This window comes from Sinohyriopsis cumingii, chromosome 5 (assembly GCF_028554795.1).
Source record: "Sinohyriopsis cumingii isolate HCF-2022 chromosome 5, ASM2855479v2, whole genome shotgun sequence".
NCBI classification, from domain to species: domain Eukaryota; kingdom Metazoa; phylum Mollusca; class Bivalvia; order Unionida; family Unionidae; genus Sinohyriopsis; species Sinohyriopsis cumingii.
The window spans coordinates 21,547,055-21,560,665 of NC_142965.1; the positions used below are offsets into that span (position 1 = coordinate 21,547,055).

The window sequence follows — 13,611 nt, forward strand, 5'->3', positions numbered from 1 at the left end:
GATCTGTTTGGGTTTACAATTTACCTTTGATATAAACTGATAAAAATATTACTAATCGATGCTAGCATTTTGCATGAAATGTACGTAAGAAGTAAGGTCATATTGTGTAAACTATAATCCATAATACCCCTGTGAACTAAGACCAAAAGAAAAAAAATTATCTACAAAATCAGTTTTAAATTGCCAGGATAACCAGTAAGGAAATCCTCGCTAATTAGTTTTCTTTCAAAATCAAACAATATACAAATTATGGACCTGAAGGGTGCAACCACTATATTGGGAGTGCACACTTTTCGTGCTCTCTGTTGGTAGTGTTCTTCTACCTTACCGTTTCAGTCAGTCTAGGTTTATTCCACAACGTAGAGAAAAACAATCTTGACTTGTCTGCGACATTTGACACAATAGACCAGTACATACTTCTTCACCGTCTCCTGGACGTCTTTGGTATTGTTACGACTCTGTGGTCTTAAATTAAGTAACAGAAAAGATTGAGATCAAGCAAGATTTATGAAATTCATCATATAATGTACGTCCCTACAATATACAGTGAACGCTCAACTAGTAGTGACAGTATTTTGAATTTAATCCCACATTCTCATAAAAGTTATGTCAATCAACTAGTAGTCACAGTATTGTAAATTTAATCCCAAATTATCCTACAAGTTATATCGAAGGTCCAAATGTACAGAGTTCTAGAATTCCAATGCTTAACGTGCTGATAAGCCAAAAGCCTCGAATGTGCTAACGTGCCAACAGTCTTGCTGTATCACAATGATATAATTAAAAATGTTCTGAACTGAATTCACAATAATTCCAAAATATTGTTATGGGCCAAACATCAGATATCACTTTGCAATTTAAATGAATAGTTTAAGTAAAAAAATCCTCCCAAATTAAAAACTGGACACAACATTTAGCGTGATCCACCTCAAATGGTAAGGTAGGAATTAGTAATTTTCAAGTGAACAACATTTATTTAAAACAACTACGACACAATAATAAAACCAGGATGAAGGTCAGCTTCCTTTCTAAAACATACTGCGTTGTCGACATGACCATGAATTTCCAAGTGAAAAACTTATGTCTTAAACATGTTTATCTCCACTAATAACGATCTGAACATTTAATCTATTAAACATTGGACCAAAATGTTTTTATTTCTTGCTTCAGTAAAGAATCATTTGCTTCAGAATGATCATATTATCTGGAAATCTGGAGCAATTTTTTCATATTCATGGACTGTAAACCTTCCTAGGTATGACTTAAAATAAAAAAATCCACTTTAGATGACATTGTGAAAGTTTGTTGATTTCAGTAAAGATTTCTAATATATGTGAAAATGAAATAACTGGGGCAAATAAAATTCCGAAACAAAGTGAATTTAAGTTTCAAATCAAATCGAAGACTTTTTTATACATATTTTAAAGCAATTCGTATCCCGGACTAGACCCCGAATTTTCTGTTACGACTCTGTAGTCTTAAACTAAATAACAGAAAAGAGCGAAAAGCCACAATTATTCTATTTCTCTAGAATACAAAGTGAAAAATTAAAAAAAACTTCCAGTATTGTTTATTAAATCTCCACAAAATACTAAAAGTTCTATGACAAGTCAAAATGCAGAGTTCTAAATACATTACAGTGTTGAATGTGCTGAACAGCCAATGGCTTCGAATGTGCTATTTTGTAACAATATTTATATATCACAGTGGTATATTTCAAAATGTCCTTGACTAAATTCACAATAATTCCAAAATAATGATTTAATCCGAAAATCAAAGAACAGTTTGTAATTCCAGTGAATAGTTTAAATTTAACAAATGAATCTTTCCAAATTAAAAACTGAACATAACAATAAGACTGGTTCCACTTCGGATGCAAAGGTACGATTGAATACTTTTGAAGCAAATAACTTTAATATATAAAGCTACGACACAATACCAGAACAAGGATGAAGGTCACCTTCCTTTCTAACATGTTCTAAGTTATCAATAAGATCTGGATTTTCCAAGTTAAAAACTAAAGTCCTAATCATAGATACAAGTAACCATTTTTACCTCCACTAATGATGATCTGAACATTTAATATATAATCAGATAGAAATATTAGCTAAGTATTATGTTGTTTACACAATATATTTCCCTATTCATGTGGGACCTTAACTTGATTATTTACCTAGGGCAGTCACACAAAATAGATATACATAACATATAATTATGGCGAAAACCCAGCAAACAATACAAATTAAATAAACTTAACTGCATTCACGACAGAGCCTTAATATGGTTCAAGTCTTACTTAGTCCATAGGACAAAACCGTGTCTACAAGCGGAAAATATTCCAGCCCTGTTGATCTCAGTTTTGGTGTTAGATAAGGCTCTGCTCCGGTCCCGATTTCTTCATTCTTTACACTCAGCTGCTTTCAAGTGTCATAAATTGCCATCCGATCTACTCACCAGTAATATGATGATGCCATTGAACTATACAAATATAGCTGCCCAGCTGAAATTAAGGCTACAACCAAGGCGTAGAGACGTACATTTCCGATGTGAAATCATGGATGACATGTAACAAAAATGATGATAAAAAATGATGCCATCCTGATCCCAACACATCACTGACCTCAAACAGTAAGTATCAGCAATACTAACATTTGTCATGAACATATACAAGACTGCATGTCTGGGGCTGAGATGCATCAGCACCATTTCGGTTAATGCCACTAAAGAGCTTGTTCTTTTTCTTAGTACTTTTAGTACTGGACTATTGTAATCCCTTCTGTCAGGTACGTCTCAGTGTCTACTATAGAAACTTCTAAAAGTTAACCACACAGCTGTTCTGATTATACTTAGAGTACGAAGAAATGAGCACACCTCCCATCTGCTTTCTAACCTCCACTGGCTTACTCGTTTGATCCAGAATGAAATACAAAATATGTTCACTATGCTACATTTCGTTGACTGGCAAATATACCCATAAGACCTTACTTATGTGTATACACAATCTAGAAACTTACGGTCCTCTTTTATTCGCAATTTTCCTACTGTTTAAATGAAGTCATACGGACAACGTTCGTTTGCTTAATGGGGCACAGCTACGTGGAACGAAATGCCCTCCTATTTTAAACACAAAGACATTGTGGTCTGATTCAAGAGTGTTCATAAAACTCACCTGCTTCTAATACAAAAACAGACTGAAGACTTAATAATGTTTACTCCTTTCTTATTGTCAAAGTATTTTTGCTTGTTTGGGTTTTTTTGCAGTTAAATTATGTTTGTTTTGTAATCTTGTCGTTTTATACGTTTTTGTGTTATCTAATATTGTAAAGCTCTTAAAACAAAAACTGAGACACTGTACTACGTCCACATTATTATTATTATTATTATTAGTAGTAGTAGTAGTAGTAGTAGTAGTAGTAGTAGTAGTAGTAGTAGTAGAAATAGTAGCAATAGAAGTGGTGGTGATGGTGGTAGAAGTATTATCATATAAATGGAAAGCTGGATTTGAAACAATACCTCTATGAAAACCTCGCCTAACCTTGTGACGTCCATCCTATTATTTTTTTATTTTTTTATTTATTTATTTATTTATTTATTTATTTATTTTTATTTATTTATTTATTTATTTATTTATTTATTTATTTATTTGCCTACGTTGCTAGAGAGTCCGCCTCGGATGCAGGAGATCGGGGGTTCAAAACCCTGCAGAGTCAAACCATAGACTTATACAAATCCGTACTAGGGGTTGCCAGGCTTGGAGCCCGGCATTAAGATGATAGTGTTAGGACTGGTCGGCCTGGTGTCAGGATAAGGTGACTGGGTGGGACATGATGCTACATGTCTGTGGCATGATATCCCAGTGCTAGACATCACTAAAAATTGCCACACGACAGACATCGTAGCGATATCACTAAAACTGTTAAAGCAATGTTAAAAAAAAATAACACAAGCACACTTATTTATTTATTTATTTATTTATTTATTTATTTATTTATTTATTATTATTATTATTATGAACGAAGGAGGCTTTTCAAATCGGGACTTACTGGTAGCCGAATTAATAAAAATTCTTTTGAAACATTTGTATAGGCTGTCTTTTCATTCTGTGCCTCTTAAACAAAAGGGTAAGAAAGGGAAGTGACTCATAATATTAAATCTGATTAGTAAGGAGGTTTTTAAAACAAAAATGAAAAAAAAAAATTGAAACCAAGAGACGATTTTTCTTCCGTGAACCTTGATCATTGCAAGGCCAAGCGCAACCATTCCAACGCATTTCTGTGACCGATTAAGGAATAACCAGATTGCGTTCACACTAGTGGCCTACTTCAGAAGTACAGAACAGATTGCATGCCGCGTCAAAAGGCTGTTTGACTGTCAAGTTTGTAGCCAAAGCTGTCAAACGGTGACATTTAGAGTTTAATTCTTATCGGAAGTATCTGCAACTAATGCATTCCGCTTGTTGAGCTCCAAAGACAATATAATACTGACATCAGAATGATCGGTCTGGCGTTCTGAAGAGAGTAGTTAGCTTACAAAATAATATGCCTTCTATTCTTTATGAATGTGGATTCCAGGAACAAAATCAAACTGAAGTAAGATGCATAAATTTCAGGTTAGGCGTATTCTAATAGTAAATGTGATTGTAAACAGATGTCTGAACTTTTTAAAAATTAGGAATAGGTGTATTTGCTTTGATACAATAGTTAACTCCTGCTAAATCATCACCTGCCATTTAGTTTTGATTTTTATTTTCTCTAGGAAGTAAATGTGCATGTACATTAATACTTTCTACCGGCTGGTGTGTCTTTTCCCTCCTTCCTCATCCATATGTATGTCTCTATGATATACAAATACCAACATAAACCTCCATGCATCCAATCAATGACACAGTCAAAAAATACAATGCATATTTTTTCTTTGTTTGAATGTCCTATGCGTCTTTATTAAATGGATTGATATGTGTATTTATTAAATGGATTGATATGCATATTTATTAAATAGATTGTTATGCATATTTATTAAATGGATTGATATGCATATTTATTAAATTAATTTGATATGCATATTTATTAAATAGATTGATATGTGTATTTATTAAATAGATTGATATGCATATTTATTAAATAGATTGATATGCATATTTATTAAATAGATTGATATGTGTATTTATTAAATGGATTGATATGCATATTTATTAAATAGATTGATATGCATATTTATTAAATAGATTGATATGTGTATTTATTAAATGGATTGATATGCATATTTATTAAATAGATTGATATTCAACACAAGGTTATCATAGTTATGTTGGATAAGCAGTGTCAACGTTCTAAAATGAGAGGAAAGTATTTATTCCTGTAAAAGATTTGAAATGAGTGACAGAAAGAAAAACTTCAGTCAATACAAGTAAATACCGTGTTTTATGAATTATTCTATATGTAGCCATTACTAAGTCCCCACTTTTGCAAAAGCTAAACCCATCTATAATTAATGACATAATCCTAATGCTTATGGATTTACGAGAAAGTTAATAAATTTTATAAAGCATATTGCAATTTTTCAGAGGATTAAAACTTTTAAAATTTTAATTCAAATATTTTATTTTAGTAATAGTACGGAATATATATATTTAATATGGCTCATGCATACGTCGATGCCATCGCGACAACTTGTTTTCATAAGCCGTATCAAACGAAACTATTTCCCCTACAAGGAACAAAAGAAAAATGCAATTTTGTATTTGTTACATACTCCTTCTTTCACGCTTGCTAAATATTTTCAGCTTCACAGTGTGAATGGAATTCAAAAGGAATTGTAATTATGAACGTTTAATTCGGTGCATCTAAGAAACAAGCGAAAAGACTAAAATAGCTACAATCTGGGTATGTGTACTGACTGAACAACCTTAATGAACACCATGTCATCCATGTAAGATGGCGTGGCTATGTAATTAAATCGCTATCACGGTCCGTACTTATAGAAGTATTTTCAGTTACATTCAATCTTCTGTAGTTTTCATACATCTTTACATTTTGAATAGATCATAGATAAATCAACTGTTCGAAACGTGGACAATCAAATGAATCAAATTCATCAATTTCAGAGCTTTCCAAAAATATCAATTTAACAGATGTATTTACACACAAAAATTACATGTGGTCACATTATGATGTAGATAAGCGATGTCTGAGGATAAAGGAAATTTTCCTGTCTCTTGCATTTTCCCCTGTAATCTTTAACTATGTTCTCTATAGGACGAATTCATGCTTGTATTTCTTTCCATTTATGACTGTTTGCGTTCGTCCCCATTGGAACCAACTTACAATGCTAGTGCTGGGTATGGTTTGAGGATGTAAATTCTATGTAGATCCTCAAATACCATCTCTGTGGTCATCTTCAAACACCATCTCTGTGGTCACCCTCAAATACCATCTCTGTGAACATCCTCAAATACCATCCCTGTGGTCATCTTCAAACACCATCTCTGTGGTCATCCTTAAACACCATCTCTGTGATCATACTCAAACACCATCACTGTGGTCATCCTCAAACACCATCTCTGTGGTCATCTGTAGTGAAGATGAGTTGATGAGTAGTAACATCTGATGGGTGTTAGATAAAGGTCTGATCGCAGTTAGGTACAGGTCTGATCATTGCGTGGTACAGGTCTGATAGCAGTTAGGTACAGGTCTGATCATTGCGTGGTACAGGTCTGATCGCAGTTAGGTACAGGTCTGATCTATATGAGCTTGGTACAGGTCTGATCGGTGCTGGTTATAAGTCTGTTATGTGCTAGGTACAAGGCTGATCTGTGTTAGCTACATATCTGATCAGTGCTAGGTTAGGTACATGTCCGATCTGTGCTTGGTACAGGTCTGATCTGAACTGGTTATAAGTCTGTTCTGTGATAGGTACAAAGTTGATCTGTGTTAGGTACATGTCTGATCGGTGCTAGGTACTGGTCTGACCGGTGTTAGGTACAGGTCTGATCTGTGCTAGGTACAGGTCTGATTGGTGCTGAGTACAAGTCTGTTCAGTGATGGTTACAAGGCTGAACTGTGTTAGGTACAGGTCTGATCAGCGTTAGGTACGTGTCTGATCGAAGCTAGGTACAGGTCTGATCTCTACTAGGTACAAGTCTGACCGAAGTTAGGTACAGGTCTGATCTATATGAGGTACAGGTCTGATCGTAGTTAGGTACAGGTCTGATCGATTCTAGGTACAGGTCTGATCTATACGAGGTACAGGTCTGATCTATACGAGGTACAGGTCTGATCTGTGCTATGTACATGTCCGATCGGTGCTGGGTATAAGTCTGTTCTGTGCTAGATACAAGTCTGATCGGTGTTAGGTAAAGGTCTGATCGGTGCTGCGTTTAAGTCTGTTAAATGCTAGGTACCAGGATTATCAGTGTTAGGTACAGGTCTGATCGGCGTTAGGTACATGTCTAATCGATGGTAAAGGTCTGATCTATGCTAGGTACAGGTCTGATCTGTGCTAGGTACATGTCTAATTGGTGATAGGTACATGTCTAATTGGTGATAGGTACATGTATGATCAGTGCTAGTTGAGAGTCTGATTCATGCCAGGTTTGGGTTTCAATTGTAAAGTTACTGTATTCTCACGCACACTGAGTAAAAAATCTCACATCAGCTCGAAGAAACATAAAAAGAAAACAATTCATTTGATTGGTGAAATCTTAATTACTTTGCGAGGTCAACCTGACTATAATATGACCATTGTCTTGAACATTTGTAATGCATTCGTTTGCTACCATATTAATTGCTCTCAGATTATTTTAACTTTAATTTCTTCTCCTAAAATATTATTTGTACTGACTTATACACTTGGCTACTTTGAATATGTGCTACTAGGTATTTAGATGTCAAGTTATAATAACTTACAAGAGTAAATAAGGCCTACTATTAAATATAATATTTAACCTAAATTTAGTATCTCTCGACTGAAGCGGGCAATAAACTTTATATATAATGTCTATGTTTACGCTATAAAGCTGTAAAAGGAAATGGTCTATTTACAATGTCTGATTATTGGCATGACCCTTTGTTAGTTAGAAATGGGCAACGTGAGGCTTTATCCGGAGGCCGATGCACTTGTCACAAAACCAGCTTCGCTATGTGAAAACGATAGTGTACAACATTACCTTGAACTAACATGTCAAATGGAGTGTCAAAAGATATCAAACTAAGAAACTCAAGACACAAATTTAGATGAATTAGAGAGATAAAAGAATATACACACGGTTAAGTTTCACTTGTTAAATTACCATACAATGTGTATATGTCTGTGTGCATGTGTATGTGTGTGTAGTTAACGTATCACGTACATCAGTCAAACGCCAGCCTAGATTAACAACTTCGGATTGCCAACAAATAATATTAATGGCAAAGGTGGGCGGCATCAAAAGTGTTTTAGAAGCGCACGGGAAGTTTTTCGAAGATTTAGTCTTGATTTCTATCACCTAGCCAACTGCCATTGTATATCATATACTCCAATTGTCCATCACCTAGCCAGCTGCAGTTATATATCATACAATCAAATTGTCCATCACCTAGCTGCCATTGTATATCATATACTCAAAATGTCCATCACCTAGCCTAATGCCATAGTCTTAATTTATATCACCTAGCCAACTGCCGTTGTATATCATATACTCCAATTGTCCATCACCTAGCCAAATGCCGTTGTATATCATATATTCAAATTGTCCATCACCCAGCCAAATGCCATTGTATATCATATGCTCCAATTGTCCATCACCTAGCCAAATGCAGTTATATATCATGCAGTCAAATTGTCCATCACCTAGCTGGCTGCCACTATACGTCATATATAAATTCTTACATCATAATGTCAACATCTTTAATGAAATTTTCATTATCCACTAAATGGTAACACTAATTCACAAGCGATAAGTGTCCAGTTAAAGTACTTTGATTTTATATGATGTGTCATTCTAAAAATTATTTCTGGCAATAAGTTCAATTCAGACTGGAAGGTATAATAGATTTTATAAAAGCTACTAAGAGCAAAACCTGTATATAATGGTCAACTAAGGGACTTAAAAAGTGACATTTGATGTGGTCATGAGAATGAATGAGACCTTTCGAATACGGTCGTTATAAACAGAGTGTTTAAAATATAGTGGATGCCATTTTATTGCATGATTCCCTATAAGTATAATCTTAAACTTTGTGAAAGAAATCGAAAGAGGTTAAAATAATCGACACAAAATTTAGTCCAATATACATGTACTTCCAAGGAATTATAAATTTAGCATTAAATAAATTAGCATCTTCAGTTATATTTTGGAATCTTAATCGGCTGCCTTACAAAAGATAGCGAATATTAAACTTCTTTGCATCTCTATTGTGATGTTCTAGACCTATACTCGACAACAACAAAAATTGTCATACCATTGTTCTTGTTGATGATGTTGTTGTGGTATGGACACGGTAAAGGCTCTGAGCTGTTTGTGCTCACCTACATAACATTGTGATTGGCCAGTATAAATAGGGAATGCTGGATGTAAAATTCTATTATGCAATACTTGACTTAGAGCCAAAACAGTGTGATTGGCCAATATAAATGTGAAATACAAGAGAGCCTTCATTGTGAGTAACAGAAAACTTTTAACTGTAGGATGAGAAATAACGAAAACTGCAGAAGAAAATTTTAAAGTTATGATCATTTAAAACTGTTTCTGTCAAATAAGGAATGCTGGATGAAAGATCTATTATGCAATACTTGACTTAGAGCCAAAACATCAGCAGGCCTGTTATGTTGTTTTGTTATGGGTAAAACGTCATTTCTCAGCACATGATACGCTATACGTGGCGGCCAGTATAAATGGTTGAGGAAGGACTCGGGAAAGCCCTTGCAAGAACCACCGACCCACGGGAAGCTACTGACAGCATTCTCACATACCACAGAGATAAACTGTGTGGAGATAATCTGAAAGATATTCTATTGTATTGTACTGTATTATATTATCGGTGCAATATAAATTACTTTGTCTTTGAGGGTTTTTCTGCACTTTAGTCAACATTAGATGGTTCAAAGGGTATAAAGTCATATAAATTTCCCCACGTATTTGCTCGGTGTTGATTTACAAGCTATGGGTTATTGGTGCAATTGGTGTCATAAATAAATTGTAAATACCTTGTTGAGTAACGGCAGTATTTCCTGTCATATGAAGAATGGAAGACTGTCCACAAATTGTATCGACTAAGTGGTGGTATATGAGACGCGACCTGTCTCTCCCTCTTTCGTTTCTTTCTTTCATAGTTATATTTAATATAAAACAATTGATTTAAAACTTTTACGTTTGATCAAACATGATAATTTCAGTAAGAAGCCGGTAAATGGCAATATAATATTCAGGGTGTGGCGTCGGGAATATTCATTCTCAAATTCCTGTCTGGTTCTCATTTTTGTCTCAGGTAAATATGTTTTTGAAAGGGTTAGATAGTTGTTATTGATTCGGTTGGTGCAAGCTTAAAATGTTTCATTTCTAGCCGGAGATACTTTCACTATAGAAAATTGTTTGAAGGAATTGTGCCTGTTAATTCATAAAACAGTAAAAATGAATGAAAATATTTACAAAATGCCTGCAGTGAATAAAAAACACAATCTTTATAATGTATGAATACTAACACACATGCACGTTTGTAGATGTGTAAAAACAAACTATAGATAAACTTGTATATGTATTATAAAATGTATATTATATAATACCTATAGTATTTTATGAATACTAGTTTAACTCATTATTATAATTTTACTAATATACGTTGCACATAGAAACACTGTAAGCTGCTTAGTGTTTGATACAATACAATAACAAGGAAAGAGTTTAAATCAAACGAATGAAGTACAGTCAAAACGAAACACATGCAGGACGGGAAAAGGAAAACACATGCATGACGGTAAAAATAAACACTTGCAGTAATGTAAAGACCAGACAAATTCAGTACAGCAAAAGCGAAACACGTGCAGCACTGCTAGAAATGAAATTGTTGCATTAAAGTAAAAACGAAACAGATGGAATACCATAAAAAAAAATGAAACACGTGCATACGGTAAAAAAGAAACACGTGTATTAAAGTTAAAACGTAACATCTGGTACAGTAAAAACGAAACAAAATATTCACAGAGAAAACGAAAGACATTCAGTACAGTAAAGGCGAAACACATAAGTATGGTAAAAAAGATACATTCAATACAGTGAAAAAGAAGAAAAAAATGAAGTAGAGTTAAAACTAAACAACTGCAATACAGAAAAAACTAGATAATTGCAGTATAATAAAATATTTCGGCACAGTTTCAGCGAAAGACGATATATGCAGCTTCGGATCAAACAAAGAGTACCACGCACATCTCTAAGGTAATAACGCTATGTATTTAAATCAGCTTGTACTGAACTTTTATTAAACCGCTACAAGCATTTTTACCTTTGTTTGAAATACATCAATGCAAATATCTTATAAACAACAAGAAAGTACTGTCCTTTAGAAAACAATCAGCCTTTAGTTACAAGTGGTTGAATTGCTTGTAGCTAACCGAAAGAGAGACATATATTTGTTCCTGTGACGAATCTGTAACTGTAATATTTAGCAACAAAATCGAAATGCTTAATAGATGAATAATGAAAAGAATGACGACTTTACCTGAATAATTTAAATCATTCTTGTATTTATCATAACCCTTATGCAGAAAACAATATTTTCATTCTGCTTTCTCTTCAAGGATATACTTGAGAACCGTTTTTGGAACACTTACTTCGAAATAGATGCTTCACTTTGCTTCTGAAATCTTTTGTTCCTATGGCGTAGATGATTGGGTTAAGAAAAGAATTAGAGAACCCTAAAACAAGCAGATGTGTCCCAATAATATCCTTCAGAAAACAAACAGAGTCTCCGCATATGATCTGAACAACGGTGGTGATCATGAAGGGCAGCCACGTAATAACGACACAACCAAACACTGCGGAAAATGTCTTGACCGATCTCAGGTTTCTTTTGGATATCCCAAACAAGCCACTGTTCTTCCTCTCAGCGTAAAGATTTTCTATGGCCTGGATCCTCTTGATGTGAACCTGTGCGTTCAGGAACAGAGTTATATAGATGAAAAACATTAATGACATCGGAATTACAGCCGCAATGATGAATAGAACAACAATGTAGGAAGTGGTCATAACGTACATGAAGGAGCAGTATTGTCCATAATAGGAATTATTCCATCCCATCAAAGGAGAAAACCCAAATACTAGTGAAAGTATCCAGGATAATATTATACACTGGAATGTCCTTGACCTCGTCATGATTAGGTTATAGGTCAAAGCTTTGGTGATAGCAATGTATCGGTCGATCGCTATACATGTGAGAGACAGCATTGAAGCCATCACAGACGCAACAGTAAATCCAATCCGAAGTAAGCATAGATTTTGGGTAGGTTCGTTTGCTCTCGTTGTTATGGTAACAATAGAAACACATCCAACAAACATATCCGCTATACCCAAGGACGCAACAAATATATAGGTCGGCGTATGGAATTTCTTATGGGCTGCAATGAATGTAAGGACGATGAAATTTGTAATGAGAATTAAGATTGTTAAGGGGATCAGTGCTATATGTTTAATCCTCTCGTCAATATTGTCCCAGTTGCCAACACGTTCGCCAGTCGCCGGATCAAATGTCGAAGACGAGAATATGAAACCGGATGCGTTCTCTAGAACCATAATCGGAATCTTGCAGGTGATGTTTCCTTGGGAACAACTGGTTTTCATGAAGTGCCTAACTTGAGCCGAATACAAATCTACCCAGATAATATTAGATGTCATGGTTACATGTGACATGCACAAAATTTGTCATCCAATGCAAACTGTTTCAGTGGTAAGATCACATAAGAATATATTCAGATATAAGGTAGAGTTTCTAAAGTTCAGTAAATGTAAGGCATTGTTATATGGATACCAGATTATATGTACGACTGATTGGTCCAATCAGCTGAAAGGTAGAACAGGTAATTTTACTCACTGTGATCCATGTTGAACCAACATATCATAAATTGCATATAAACAAAATGTTGATGATGAGTAAGATGTATTATCCAAGAGATGGTTTGAATTTTGCCCTCATCACTGGCCTGAAAATTAAGGGTTATGTGTTGTTTTCTATATAGCTACTTCACATATTGTAACTGTAACCATCCAATATTTCCTATACTTTGTTGGATTCTAATTTGATCAATGTCACTTGCAAATGTATTTATAACTTCATACAGGTAAATTCTCTTTACATTGCCGAAAAATTTGCTAGCTATCCTTTAAAAGGATTGGAACTTGAATATGATTCCACGATGTCTTTGATTTTAGTGGTGTAAAATATTCCGTCAACAAACGTATGAATCCAAAACTTTGTGAATGAATTATAAAGCAATCCAGTATCTGAATTAACAAAGCCTCCGCTCGACAGGTGCGCCAGAAATAGTGCCGATATTGATCTGGGATTGTAAATCAGACAGATCAGACTGGCTGTGGTTACTTTTAAACGCTTATAACAAAAGGTAAACAGTCTAATAAGATATGAA

The 13,611-nt window shown here is 34.5% G+C and overlaps 1 protein-coding gene across 1 annotated transcript; it reads right to left on the reverse strand.

The window, feature by feature from the left end:
• Positions 1-10,712: 10,712 nt before the first annotated feature.
• On the reverse strand, positions 10,713-13,390 carry LOC149798761 (glucose-dependent insulinotropic receptor-like). Its single transcript, XM_089956976.1, has one exon. It carries the CDS (start codon positions 12,875-12,877, stop codon positions 11,765-11,767), a length of 1,113 nt encoding a protein of 370 aa, XP_089813102.1. The 5' UTR covers positions 12,878-13,390; the 3' UTR covers positions 10,713-11,764.
• Positions 13,391-13,611: the final 221 nt, after the last annotated feature.

What these genes read in the sequence shown, in the direction of transcription:
- LOC149798761 (XM_089956976.1), bottom strand. Translation starts at nt 12,877, where the DNA reads ATGTCACATGTAACCATGACATCTAATATTATCTGGGTAGATTTGTAT.